General features: G+C 44.3%; 1 protein-coding gene across 1 annotated transcript in view; it reads left to right on the top strand.

The window, feature by feature from the left end:
* Positions 1 to 2,279: 2,279 nt before the first annotated feature.
* The window catches only part of PDIA6 (protein disulfide isomerase family A member 6), a 15,459-nt gene continuing 4,180 nt past the window's right edge, over positions 2,280 to 13,558 (top strand). Inside the window, exons 1-11 of the mRNA XM_083857615.1 lie at positions 2,280 to 2,341; positions 5,307 to 5,448; positions 6,273 to 6,330; positions 6,993 to 7,119; positions 7,626 to 7,732; positions 9,101 to 9,234; positions 9,650 to 9,764; positions 10,653 to 10,793; positions 11,970 to 12,054; positions 12,148 to 12,220; positions 13,225 to 13,383. Coding sequence (XP_083713741.1) covers positions 2,308 to 2,341; positions 5,307 to 5,448; positions 6,273 to 6,330; positions 6,993 to 7,119; positions 7,626 to 7,732; positions 9,101 to 9,234; positions 9,650 to 9,764; positions 10,653 to 10,793; positions 11,970 to 12,054; positions 12,148 to 12,220; positions 13,225 to 13,383 — 1,175 coding nt within the window. The 5' untranslated portion in view covers positions 2,280 to 2,307. The remainder of the gene's footprint in view (positions 2,342 to 5,306; positions 5,449 to 6,272; positions 6,331 to 6,992; positions 7,120 to 7,625; positions 7,733 to 9,100; positions 9,235 to 9,649; positions 9,765 to 10,652; positions 10,794 to 11,969; positions 12,055 to 12,147; positions 12,221 to 13,224; positions 13,384 to 13,558) is intronic.

Genomic DNA, 13,558 nt, shown 5'->3' with positions numbered 1-13,558 from the left:
GAGGACAGATGGCTGATTCCAGCCTTTTGGTAACTCCAAGTGACTAAAATTAAATGCATGTTAATAACACAAATGAAAAACGTTCCTTCAGGCAAAGCACGTTTTACTGTGAACTGCACTACAGAAACACTCAGCCCCATCTCAATTTGGAAGTCAGAAAGCAACCAGAACTTGTAAAGTCAGAAGGCCTCTGTGTTACACTTCTTATATTCATCTGCCAAGGCAGGAACCAGGCAAGGCACCTGGAATACAAGATTATTTCTTACATTTATAATATTGATTACCTCGGCATCCTGCACAAGTGTTCTTCAAACCCAGCACTTCTTTTGTCTGGTAACTGGTTATAGGTTTGGTGTCAGCTGACTCCCCTGCACACACCCATGACGTGTCACAGGCTTATACATGGAACGACGTATCCTCATCAGCCTGCTGACTTTGGAAATCTGCAAAGTCCCTTCTAACCCTGTCCCTGCAAATATCTACATATCTTTAATGTACACTCAATAAATTATCTCATTAACCTCTGCAAACAAAGTATCTTTCCTCTATTCCCCTTTGCACTTACCATGAGTCACATGAGACTTTTTGGCACTAATATGTCAAAGTTGGTGCTGCAGTGGAGAAACAGCATCTAAATCTCTGTGGAGATTCCATTCAAGCACTGTCTGCACTAAGATGGTGAAGCCCCACGTGAGCTCATTACCACCTTTAATGAGTTTTGTCTGAAGGCAACTCATTTATCACATGGCCTCTACCGTTTCCCTGTTCTCATCGTTATTTATCACTTGACTAGTATTTGTCGGCACTATCTTATGCGTATTTCCAGAATACACAGAATAACGTCGAACTGTTCCTGTAGAACCGTTTCCTGCTGAAAATCACCAGCAATTTGAGGAGGCAGTAAAAATCTGTCTTAAAAGATTTTTTCACCACATAGTGGAACCTACGAGACCCTTTTGAGAAATACTCATTGATGGTCTGCAAAGCAGCTTCCGTTTGCTTTAGGAATCAGTAAAACAATAGACAAGTTTTAAGATCTACTAAGTGCCACAAACCTGAACTTGCCTGCTCAGCAGCCTGCCCTTTTTACACATGGAAACCCCGAGATGTCAGTATTTTGTAGCCATTCTGAGTAACACATTTATTCTACGTATCTCTGTGTCCTCATTTCGGAAAAAACTTCAGGGTAAAAAGGGTTGTCTGTTTTTAGCATGCTAACAATTTCATTCTCCCAAAAAACAGGACTGAACCATACTGAAAAGTGCAATTTGTGAGCATGAAACAGTGGGGGGGGGGGGGTGGGGGTGGGGGTGGATGGGGATAAAATTTAAGACAACTTCACATTCAACTGCTGAAAAATCTATTTCAATGGTACGTTAAATTCAGCTACAACTACTACAGTACAGAATTCACAGCTCACTCAATCGTGTAATCCTAGCCCTGCAAAAGCCTTTGCCTGGATCTGTGCCCAATTTGTAGCCCCAGGCCGCGAAGGGGGGACATAATACCAGCTTTTCGCAGTTGTTTCCAGTGTTTTTAAACTGGGATGCTGAATTTTCATACTGAAGAGCCACCTACATCCTGTGTTGCTGGACCCCAGCTTTCCAAGCGCCTGTGGGATGCAGGCAGATAGATTACCCGGGCCTTAACAGCACTTTTATCAGCGTGCACCAGTCCCCTCCCCCTGCTTGTATTTCCCCAGACTGCAACAGACTCAGCCGGGCTAATTCCTACTGGCGAGCTTGCGACTTGAAAACATTTTTTTTTTCAGATCTAGATCTCTGCCTTGGTTTTCACAGAGGCTATAGCAAAGCAGGTCGGGCACCTAACAAGGACAAATCCCTGGCCTGCCTTCCTTCTCCCTGAAGGCCTGCGCGGGCTCTGGCCCAGGCCCGGCACCCGCCACCGCCGAGGGGGGAGCGGCTGGGAGCGCTCTGGACAAGGGAAGATCCTCCGAAACTGCTGGAAGCAGACTGAGAGAGCTCCCCCCAGTACACCAGAGCTCACCAGGGCCACCTGCACCACGGTGGCGCCCCAGCAGCTCCGAGAGCGCTCCTCGACTACACGGCCCGCCCAACCCCAGCCGCCGCCCTCCTCTTCCTCCTCCCCCACCTCCGCCCCTCCGCGCCTCCCCCCGCCCCGCGCGCCGCAGCAGCTGGCGCGGCCGCTCCCCATTGGCTGCGGCGCTGCCCGGGCCTCGGCGCGGCCAATCCGCGGCAGCCACGGCGGGGCGCGTGGAGCGGGCGGGGCGGGGCGGGGCGCGCAGGCCGTGGCGACGGCGGTGGCGGCCGAGGGAGCGGGGCGGCCATGGGGGTGCGCGGCGCGGGCCGGCTGTGGTGGGGTAGGAGCCGTGGGGGCCCGGGGGGCGGCCTGAGGGGGCAGCGGGACACGGCGGGATGCGGCTACCCTTTCCCTGGCTTTGCGGGCCCCGTCGGGGCGGGAGGGAGCGGGGCCCGGGGCCGCTCTGCGGGGCGGCGGGCGGAGCGGAGAAAAAAGGAGCTTGTAGCCGGGTGGGGATCGGCCTCTTCTCCCAGGCAGCTCGCAGGAGGACTAGAGGATCTAGTCTTAAGATGCGCTAGGGCAGGTTTAGATTGGACATTAAGACCAATTTCCTCACACAGGGGTGATTAGCTATTAGAACGGGCTGCCCGGGGCGGTGGTGGAGTCACCGTCGCTGAAAGTGTTTAAGGAAGGACTGGAGGCGATACTCGGTGCCGTCGTCTGTCTGACACAGGGGTGGGTCGGTCACGGGCTGATGGGGTGGATCGGTCACGGGCTGGCTTGATCCCACGGGGATTTGGTTCTGTGGGGGCAGCGCTCGCAGCCGCGGCCCGGCTGTGGCCGGGGGGTGCTCGGTGGGTTAGCGAGGCACACACACGTGGAGAGATCCTGAAAATCCGAGCAGAAAAAAATTAATAAAGAAAATAAAGCGATGGTTATCTCGCAGCCTAATCAAAGACCTTCTTTGATTTGAGTGATTTGAGCAAACGGCGGTGGTGTGCGTGCCTGGCTGCCCTGCCTTGGGATCTGGTGCTTTGAGGGCAGCCCCAGAGCAAGGACCGAGGTCAGACCGGAGTCCCAGGGGGGTTGGTGTTCCCCTGGCCCTGCTGCGGCCTCTTGTGTGCCGGAGGAATCGGCAAACGACCCCCCCCGGGCCCTTGGATGGAAAGGCCGGAGGTGGCGGGGCTCTGCCCCAGGCTGCGGCTCGCCGAGCGCACATGTGCATGGGGGATGTGTGGGCTCACACCGAGCGCTGCTGCACGAGGGGTAATGTAATGGTAGGAGGAGTTCACAGAATCATCATCATCATCATCATCATCCCGTGACAAAAGCTTTTTTTATAATAGATCTCCCGACTTGCAACTTTGCGGTTCAATTAGGACTAGTAATACTGGCATGGAGCTGCCTTACCTGGTTTATTGATGCTTTTGTCTGTGTGATTTGCTTACATTAGAAAACAACTTTTGAAATCAGATTATTTCTTTTTTCCTTAATAACAAGGACAGATTTCCATTTTTCTGGCTTGATACTTGTAGGAAAATGATCCTTTTCTTTGCTAAAGTTGAATTAAACCTTGAATGTTTCATTACAGAAAGTAAAGTTATGCCACCAGTTAATGACTCAGTTTAAAAAAATGCAGTGATGGGGGACTAGGTGAATTTCACCATGTACTTTCTTTTGTGAGTTCTCTTTAGCAGATGCATTTACATAAGCTAGAACTTCTCTCTTTAAAGAGACGGAAGTGGCTGAGTGAATTCTGTCTTCTGAATGTATTCTGCCAGAGATCACCTAAAGGGTGAAGCAAGAATATGCTGATTTCAGTTTAATGGTCTCATTCTGTCTAGAGGAGGTTTTTCCTCTTGAGAGTGAGTGTAACATTCAAGGAGCTTTTTCCATCCTTATTTTCTTACTCTACTCCAGCAGTAGCTGGTACTGTAGGTCACCGTAACATGCTGTGACAGCCACGGATTGCCTTGGAAGTCAGTTGATCAATGCTGACAGTGCTGCTTGTGTATGGGCATACTGAAGAGACAGAGCCAATCTAACACATACATCTGGTGGTGGAATCCCATTTTGATCACCCCAGAAGAAAAGGGTTGCATCCTCGTGCTAGAAGAAACCAATAGGATGGGGCAATGGTGTAGTGGAGAGGGCACTGGTTTATAGTGTGGCAGTTCAGTCCTGATCTCCTCTGCTTGAGTAACCTGGAAGATGTAACTTCTGTCAGATTCACTCTGCAGAATAAGGGTAATGAAACTGGCTTTTGTTGTGTGGGGCTGATAAAGTGCAGGTGATGCTGTGCAGTCTGTATACCGTGTGCTGTAGAGTTTCTGCATCATTGACCTGTTTTTCTCATGTTGAGAGAGAATGTGCAGCTTCCCATTCAAGTTGTTCACCACTTTCAGCAAAGCTTTTTTATGTCTGGTTCTAACTTGGATGTCTGAGCTCTTATTCTCTCCAGTCTCAAGTTGATTAGGAAAAGTCTTTTGCCGTGTGGATTTTGTAAGAGAGATGTTTGTCATCTCTCATCAAGTCATCTCTCAATCTCCCTGGTTGACTGTGTAGATGGAAGGATTATGAGGTTTTATGTACAAAGTCACAAGCAAAAATAAGTTTCAGAATTATCAGAAGTACAAAGCTATAAGAAAAAGCAGTTTCCTTCTAACTTTTAATGTTATTTTTTTAGCATTCTCAGGGTGTTTGAGTTGTTAACCAGAGAGATTTAGCTGTTGTTCTCCAGTCTGTTCCTAAAGACACAAATCAATGGTAGACTAAGATCCTCATGAGCAAGAATGATGCACTACCAGTGCATCAAGTTCTGGTCCTGAAATCAGTGCAACTGTGCCAGGCCTCGCTGGGACAGTCCTGTGTGATGTGATCCTATTAAAGATGTGTTTGAGTGCCTGCTGCACAAGAGGTTTGAACAATTGGCCTAGGAGTTTCTGTAAGCATTGAAAGAAAACATAGCTGATGTCGAGGATCCCTGCAGAAGTTCTGGTGGTCTGGCACCAGCAGGAGTTAGGGTAGGAGCTTTGACATAAGTCTCTGGAGAGCCATAGCAGGAGTGGCACAACTCCAGCTAGCTTTAGGCACAGACCCTATTTTACGTGATCCTATGAAATATCATGTTTTAAGCGAGGAGGGAGAGCATATATCTTGCCTTAACTTCCTTTTTAATCTGGTCTAACTGGAATCCCTTTCCACCACTGCTGATTTGTGAAGAGTGGGGAGATGATTTAGCCATGGCAACAGGAGAGTCGTAAATGTTCCAACAGGATTGCTGATGTCTTTGCTTTTCGTTGTAGGCACAGTGAGCTGCACTTTGTTCCTGGCAGTTAACGGTTTATATTCAGCCAGTGATGATGTGATAGAGCTCACACCAACTAACTTCAACAAGGAGGTCATTCAGAGCGAGAGCCTGTGGCTCGTGGAGTTCTATGCCCCATGGTAAGAACTGCAGCTGTGTTCTTGCTTGCTTTTATGGCAGAGGAGCAGCACAGGAATCTGCTGCTGATCAGCTCAAGGTTTCCTTCAGTTGTTGGCAGCACAGTTGTTCAGTTTGATGGCCTCATGACTAGCAAAATAGCTGTACTTGGGATTCCTGCTTTAAGTATTTTCCTGAGGGAAAAAGGCAGGAATTGGCATTTCAAGTTGGCAAATAGGGTCTGGTAGCAAAACCTATGCCATTTTTCTACTTGATTTTTTCTGCTAAGTTAGTATTAAAAATGACTGATGAAAGTGCAGTAGGTAAGTGAGAAAGTGCTTCACTTTTGTGTTTCTGAGAATAATTCTGATGTGAAAGCACAGATCTGAATTCACACTTAAAATTTCCAATTTCCATTTAAATATACTAGCTTTATGCATCTTAATTTAGCATCCCTCTTTGTCTCCTGTTCTGCTCAGGTCCAGACTATGGAGTCTGTTCCATTTAAATTCTGGTGAGATATATATATTCCATCTTTGTACAAATTCTCTGTGATATTGCCATCCAAGGCTCCACATTCTGGAGAAAGTAGCCTTTTGTTGCAACAGCTTGACACTGTCTGGACTGACAGCTTTAGGGGGAGCCTTGCTGTGTCTCTTTTAGTGTTGCTGCAGTCTATATAATGTGGAAGTTTTTCTTCAGAAGCCTGAGTGATCGTGTGATCTTGTGGCACAGGCTCTTTTCCTGAGTAAATCCTCAGTCTCCTGCAGTTTGCTGTAAGTGACTGAAATAGCTGTCAGATCTGAATGACATTTACCATTTTTTGTTTGTTTGTTTTTTCTAAAAGGTGTGGTCATTGTCAAAGGCTAACCCCTGAGTGGAAGAAAGCAGCAACAGCTTTAAAAGTAAGTTTAGCCTTTCAAATGTGCTTGTGGAAGTGGATTGAAGAGAGTTTGGCTGTTTGACATCTGGATTGGGAACATGAAGGGGTTTGGTCTTTACAACCATTATCACTTTAATCATGCTTGTCTAGCCAGAAGAGTGTTATTCAGGCACTTGAAAACTCGGGATTTTGGTTTGGTTTGTTGTATCCTTTCTAAAAGAAGCCATTGACTTGTAGAGGGAGAAAGTCAGTTCTGTCCCTGTGAATTCCCATTACTGTTCTCTAGGAGTGAAAACAGCTTTTTAAGCCATTAGTATTGACTGGTTTTTTTTTATAATTACAGAAAAATTAGTCATGTTGTGATTAACCGAACTCTTGCTTATGAAAAAAAAAAAAAAAAAAATATATATATATATATATATATATTCTCCTTAGAAAACCAAATAACCAAACCAACAAAATAACCAAACAATTTAAAATGTATTTTGTCACACTGAAGAAAGCAGTGGACATTTATAGTGTTCTGTTTTTTAATGCTTGTGGTGTAAAATATCTCTGTTCTGTTGCAGTCCTAGTAACTGCCCCTCTCTCTTCTCCCTTCCCTTGTGCCCTCAGCAGAGAGTATAAAAGGCATTAAATTGCTGTAGAAATCTTAGGTGTCATTTTTTTGTTTTGTTTCTGCAGGGTGTAGTGAAAGTGGGTGCAGTAGATGCAGATAAACATCAGTCCTTGGGTGGACAGTATGGAGTCAGAGGATTTCCAACTATCAAGATATTTGGAGCCAACAAAAACAAAGCAGAGGATTATCAGGGTAATGTGAAGAATTTTTAGATGTTGCATGCCTAAAAACTTACCTGGATGCAGTAATCATGGTAGCTGTTAATGCTGTATTGAGTAGCTTTTCCTTCCTGTCTAGTGCTTGTAGTAATGGAGAGACAGATGGGTGGGAGTGGTTTGACCAAACTTTGTATGTCTTAGCATTGTCTAACAGTCTCACCTACAGTTCATAGTTGTTGGAGCTTGATAGGGAGTTTCAAGGAATATTCCTTTCTTCCTGTTTATTTGGAGCTTGCAATAGAGTCACTCCTCATCAGAAAAGTCAGGTAATGAAAAAATGTAGTGAAGTCAAGTCCTGCTGCTTGTGTTTCAATCAGATGTCCCACCACTAGTACTGTATCACTCATAGTCCAGTCCTGCTTTTCCTGAAAGATCATTAGGGTGAGGGAGGATTAAGTTTGTAATTAAGTCAGGAGCATATCTTAAACTGGCCTTTTGAAGGTTTGATCACTTTTTTATTTTTATTTTGTTTCACTGCAGGTGGCAGGACAAGTGACGCCATTGTCGATGCTGCTCTAAGTGCTCTTCGGTCCCTGGTGAAGGGACGTCTTAGTGGCAAAAGTGGAGGATACAGTTCTGGAAAACAGGTAATTGAGGGAACGTGTGTTTGTTCTTCAGCTGGAGACTGTCTTGTACAGGAGATCAAAGCTCCCAACTCAGTCACGGATTTGGAAGAGGTGTCTGGAATTCCATCTAGTCCGGGTCCCTGCCCAGTGCAGGGCCAGCTGGAGCAGATTGCTCAGGGCTGTGTCCCTAAAGTTGTATCTCCAAGAACTGAAACTCCAAATGGACTGCATTCTCCAGGCAACCTGTTCCAGTGTTTGATTGTGTTCACAGAAGAAATCTCTCCTCTTATGTTCTAGGTTATAGAATCATATATGGTATTTCTTGTGCTTCAACTTTGTCCCTTTTGTCTCTTGCTGCAGCAAAGAGCCCACCTTTGTTTTCTTTACTCCTGCACCCTCTTATCACATGTCAGATGCTCAAAGCCCTTCATCAGCTCTGACTGTTGGCTGGACTTGCTCCAGTGTGTGCATGCATGTTCTATGGGGGAGCAAAGAATTAGACCCAGCAGTCTGGGTGTTTCCCATTGTGCTGAGCCGAAGAAAAGATTTGCCTCCTCAGACCTTCTGGCAGTTCTGCCTAGTGCAGCTTGGGAGGCTGTTGACCACCCTTGCCACAGGATTGCAGTGCTGGTTTATGTTCAGTTTGTCCACCAGGACAGTCATGTTCCTCTTTGAAAAATTGCTTTCCAGCTAGTCAGTTCTCAGTGTGTAGTGGTGTCTGGAGCTGTTACTCTCCAGGTGCATCTCCCTTTGAACTTTGGGGTTCCTGTTAGCCCCATTCTCCAGGTGGTTCAGGTATCATTTGCTTAATCGTAATCTAAATTAGACAGATTAAGGCTTTTTAACTTGGTAGAATTTTTCTAAAGTTGGTTTGCTGGATTTCTCCCTGAAGGTAAATTGAAAAGCTTCCGGCTCTTAACTGCTATTTCTGAGTCATGGTGCAAGTACATTCTGACATCCTCAGGGTGGCCACATAGAAGAGCTGTGTGGACTCTACCCTGTAGTGTGTATCAAACTCCCACACGTTTGTTTTGCCTGGAAACCAGGACTTGGTTCCAGATGGAAGTGGAGGTTGGAGAGCACTTTGTTCATGGACAGATCAGTGCATGAAGAGCTGAAAAAGTGTTTCCACATTTTCTTGGTAGTCAGTTTGACCCAATTTTTTTTTTTCAAGAGAAGATTCGTTTGCTGTGTCTTGAAAATGTTGTGGGGAGTAGGCTGCATGTACTGTCAGTTTTAAAAAGGGAAAGTTGCATGACCTAACACTGCCTGTTTTGTATCTTGCTCAAATACAGATCATTTGGTTCAATGTGACACACACAGGAGTTGGCCTGTGTAGGAGACCAGTTTTGGTTACTTCTTACGTGAGGGTCTGTTTGTTTCTTACAGGGCCGGGAGAGCGGAGGTGGAGATAAGAAGGATGTGATTGAGCTGACTGATGACAGCTTTGATAAGAATGTCATAAATAGTGACGATGTGTGGATGGTGGAATTTTATGCCCCATGGTGTGGGCACTGCAAAAAGTAAATGAGATTTTACTTTAACAATTCAGTTCCTGTTAGTGCCTGTTTTGTGTAATACCCTTAATCCCCTAAAAGAGAGCTTGCATCTCTAGTATACCAGAAGTGAGTTTTTTTGTAAGGTGATCTAACAAAAATTTGTGGGCTTCTGCTCAGGGCCCCTTGGTGCTGCTCTGGCTGCACTCCTCCTTTGCAGTAAAATTCCCAGTTATCAGTAGAAATAAGATCTGGAAGTTATAAAAAAAATTCCATTCCTTCCTGAAGGACATCAGTCTTGTTTGGATAACCCTCTTAGCTGTCATTCTCAGCAAGAGACTTTTTTTCTTCAGTGAAACATGCTACATACATAATGTTGAAGCATGGTATACTTCTGTTAGCTCTGAGAGAACTTAGGGCACTTGCACTCTCTGTTTTTCAGCCTGGAGCCAGAATGGGCAGCTGCTGCCACTGAGGTGAAGGAACAAACAAAAGGAAAAGTAAAGCTGGCTGCAGTAGATGCAACAGTCAATCAGATGCTGGCAAGCCGATATGGGGTGAGTGTGCTCTGCAGTGGTTACAATTTCCTTTCCATCTCTACCAAGTCAGATTTCTCTTCAATCCTTACTGAACAGTTCCTTAATATTTTGTGCTAAAAAAAAGTGACACATTCAATTTGTTTCCCACAAATAATTAATGTATGTCAGTAACAACATAAATGGAGAAAGAGGAAAAGAATTGTTCCGGATGTTGCTGAGAAGAAAGGCTATTTATTTCCATAACATCTTGTATACCTTTATCACCTGGAGTGAAAGGTCTTTCTCAAGACTGTAGGCTGGTTGGGCATCTCTGGAACTCTTGGAGCCAGTTATCAGGGATCTGACAATATCAGCTGCCCAGATCAGGTGTGTTCACCAAAAGAGAATGGATACTCTTGAATTTTTAGTACAGTCCATGGAGCTTACAGTGTGCTGCATAGTTTCCCTCTAAGTGCACATAGCTGACAATGTAGAGGGAGCACTGAGCAAGATTTACTGGAAGTGTAGCAAAAGGAGCTTAAGGTCCACTTTGCTGCCGTGTATGCTCAGTGTTTTCCACTCCCAGAGAAATCAGGAAATTAATGTTTAATAAATATCAAAGGTAAAGATAGTCCTTATGGTGCTTAAACCTGCAGTGCTTGGTGCATCTAAATTGAGATTAAACCACTGCTGGTTCATCAGGCCAAAACCCCAAAGCAGCATTTTAGTATACATTAACCTTGTTCTGAATTGTTACAAAAGTAGGAAGCTACAAAATTCAAGTTGAGTCAGAACATGTGAGACTTGATACACAAAGATGTTGAATCTCCTCCCTTGCTCTCAGTCTAGAGGACATCAGACAAGCAGATAATTTCCACCATAAATATACAGGTTTGTTTGAGCTGATGGTTTAAACTTGTTTTGCAGATTCGTGGATTTCCCACCATTAAAATCTTCCAGAAAGGAGAAGACCCTGTTGATTATGATGGTGGGAGAACTAGATCTGATATCATTGCTCGTGCTCTGGATCTGTTTTCTGATAATGCACCACCACCTGAGCTCTTGGAGGTACCTATACATCATTTTCTCAAATTGCTTTTCCATCATACCCTTGGCGGCAGTTTTTACAGGTCTGTATCAACTCTTAATAAAACTGCCTAAGTGTGGTACTTCTGCACTGCATTGCCCCAGAAAGTAAAGGATGACAAGGTTTGAATAACAAAAGGTGAATGTTCATTTCTGCCATTAATTTGTTGTTGTCTGGAAGATGATGAGAATTGATACAGTGGAGGCAACAGGATGGTACCAGGGTGTGTGAATCTGCTCTTGAGAATGAGCAAAAAATTTCAGTTCTGTGCCCCATCTCTTTCCTTACAATAAGAGAGCATGGCCTTGTCATTTGCAAGCTGTCCATTAGGAGATACACGATGAGTGTTTTGTTTGTTGTTCAAAAAACTCCACCTTCTGTCAGGTGACTTCTTTTTTCAGCTTGCTGTTAGTAGATTTGAAATGGTGATCACTTGTCTCCAAAGTGAGATGCACGCAAGACAGGCCATTGGAATGCAAGAAGGAAAAAAACAAAAAAAAAATCTGTACTATTAATAAACATAAAGATATTTTTATATGGTGCTTATTTAATCTTTCTTATCCTTCTAAATTTTTTGAGTGCTTTCTAATATTAATACAGCAATACATGTTGATTGTATGTGTATATGCATATAATTGATTTATATATATCAGAGATGGCAGGCTTAGAAATTTATTTACTGGTGGGATGCACAATCAAAGGTTGGAGACCAGTGGATCCACTTCTTTTTGAGATCCACAAAACCAGTGTTTCTGTTAGTGTTGCTTGAACATCCTCATCTACAGCAAAGGCTGCTTCTGCTGGCTGTTCTTGTGCTCCCAGGCGTTTGCATGGTCCTGGGGGTGCTCTTTCCAGCCTTGGGCAAGAACAGTGATTTTGAGCAAGAAGTGACATCTGACTGTGCCTTCTGTAAGCCTTATTTGATACTGCAGAGTTTCCTATTGCTGCAAGTCTCAACAGAAGACTTTGTGAATTCTTTGTAAATTATTCTTGTACTGGGGGACCAGTGAAGTGGAAGAGACTTGTAAGCTTTTGTGTCAAGTTGTTTCAGTGCTTACTACATTGCAGGGTGGAGTTATTAGGCTGTTGGAGGGAAGTACAGTCACAATTGAAGAACCAGGTCTTACCGTCATTGACTTTCTGCTGCTTTCTTGTAGATAATTAGTGAGGATGTTCTGAAGAGTACCTGTGATGCTCATCAGCTCTGCATCATTTCTGTCCTGCCTCATATTCTTGACACAGGTACACATAAAAGCAAGCAGACTTCTGTATAAATTTGTCACTTAAAACATGTAGTTGTGTATTTTAACTTGTCCAATTCTGTTTAACAAACAGGAGCTTCAGGGAGAAATTCTTACCTGGATGTCATGTTAAAAATGGCTGAAAAATACAAAAAGAAAATGTGGGGGTAAGTGCTATTGTCCACTGGTTGTCTTGGAAAAGATGTGAGAATTTCTCAGGGTAATGGGATAAAATTTGTATGATACCTGTTTAGCTACAGAAAGAGTTTTTTCTTTGTTCAGAGTAGCATATCTTGGTATTTCACTAACTACTGGAGATGAGAATGCTGTAACTTTAAAACAGCCCTTTTTTAAAATTTTCATCCACCTCTCAAATTCTGCATTTACAAGTCATATCTAAGCATTAATGAGATGAAATATCTTTTACTCTTGTCCTGAATACTCAAGTATTTTAGGGAGGTTTCTTTTACCGTCTTTTGCTGGTTGGTGAGTCTGCCAGTGTGACTGTTGAATCCTCAAAAAAACCAAGTAAATTGCAGTTTATTAACATGTTTCATGCTCTCAAAGAAAGAGGCCAGCAGGCTATGCCTTTGCTCCTCCTTCTCATAGGTGCAGGTTAGGATCTCTGGGACTTCTCAGGAAAGTGAGAGCTGTTCTGTCACACTGACTGCTGTGAAGAGGAGCAAAATGACATGAAAGCCTGGGGGAAAATGCTGAGATTGGCTCATTCCAGAGGTTCCTCAGGGGACTTGCTAAGATGAGAGGAACTGAGACTTAGTGTCCTTAGCTAGAAATCCTCCACAGTGATATTTGGGCAGGACTTTATAATCTTTAGATCTGTGACTTGAGTACGTTTAAACCTTCCCCCTAATACCAGCTGAAGTGTAGCAGTGTGTTGAGGCTGCTAACATAACTGCACTGTGTTTAGTGGCTGTTCTTATCCAGCTTTTGGTGGCTGTGTGGGTGGGACTGGCCTAGAGGTGCTGCTGAGAGGGGGCTTTCTTCTGTTGCAAGGTTCAAGATCAGACTCTCCTTTTCCTCAGTGACTTTGAAAGTGTCAAGGGCAATACAGAGCCCTGCTTGAACTCTGCAGGATTGCAGGATATGTGATTTGAAAATGATTGTAGTGCCTATCCTCATTACTAATTTTCTGTTTCATCTTTTCCTCAAGGTGGCTATGGACAGAAGCAGGTGCTCAGTCAGACCTTGAGAGCTCTCTGGGGATTGGAGGCTTTGGGTATCCAGCAATGGCAGCTGTTAATGCTCGGAAGATGAAATTTGCCCTTCTGAAAGGATCATTCAGTGAGCAAGGGATTAATGAGTTTCTCAGGTATGAAATCTTTAAGTGACTTAAATCTTTCTGTATCTGGGGCTATGACTCTTTAGATCATAAGCAGACTCTGCTGCATCAGACAAGACTTGCCACAGTCAAGAGAATTAAGATGAGAATTCAGTGGAGTAAGGGAATAGTTTCAATGGGGATTGCAGTAAAGCAGTCATTACCT

Source organism: Zosterops lateralis (genome assembly GCF_965231275.1).
Source record: "Zosterops lateralis genome assembly, chromosome: 3".
Lineage (NCBI taxonomy): Eukaryota > Metazoa > Chordata > Aves > Passeriformes > Zosteropidae > Zosterops > Zosterops lateralis.
The sequence above is the reverse complement of the archived record's forward strand: the minus strand, read 5'-3'. Positions and strand labels throughout refer to the sequence as shown.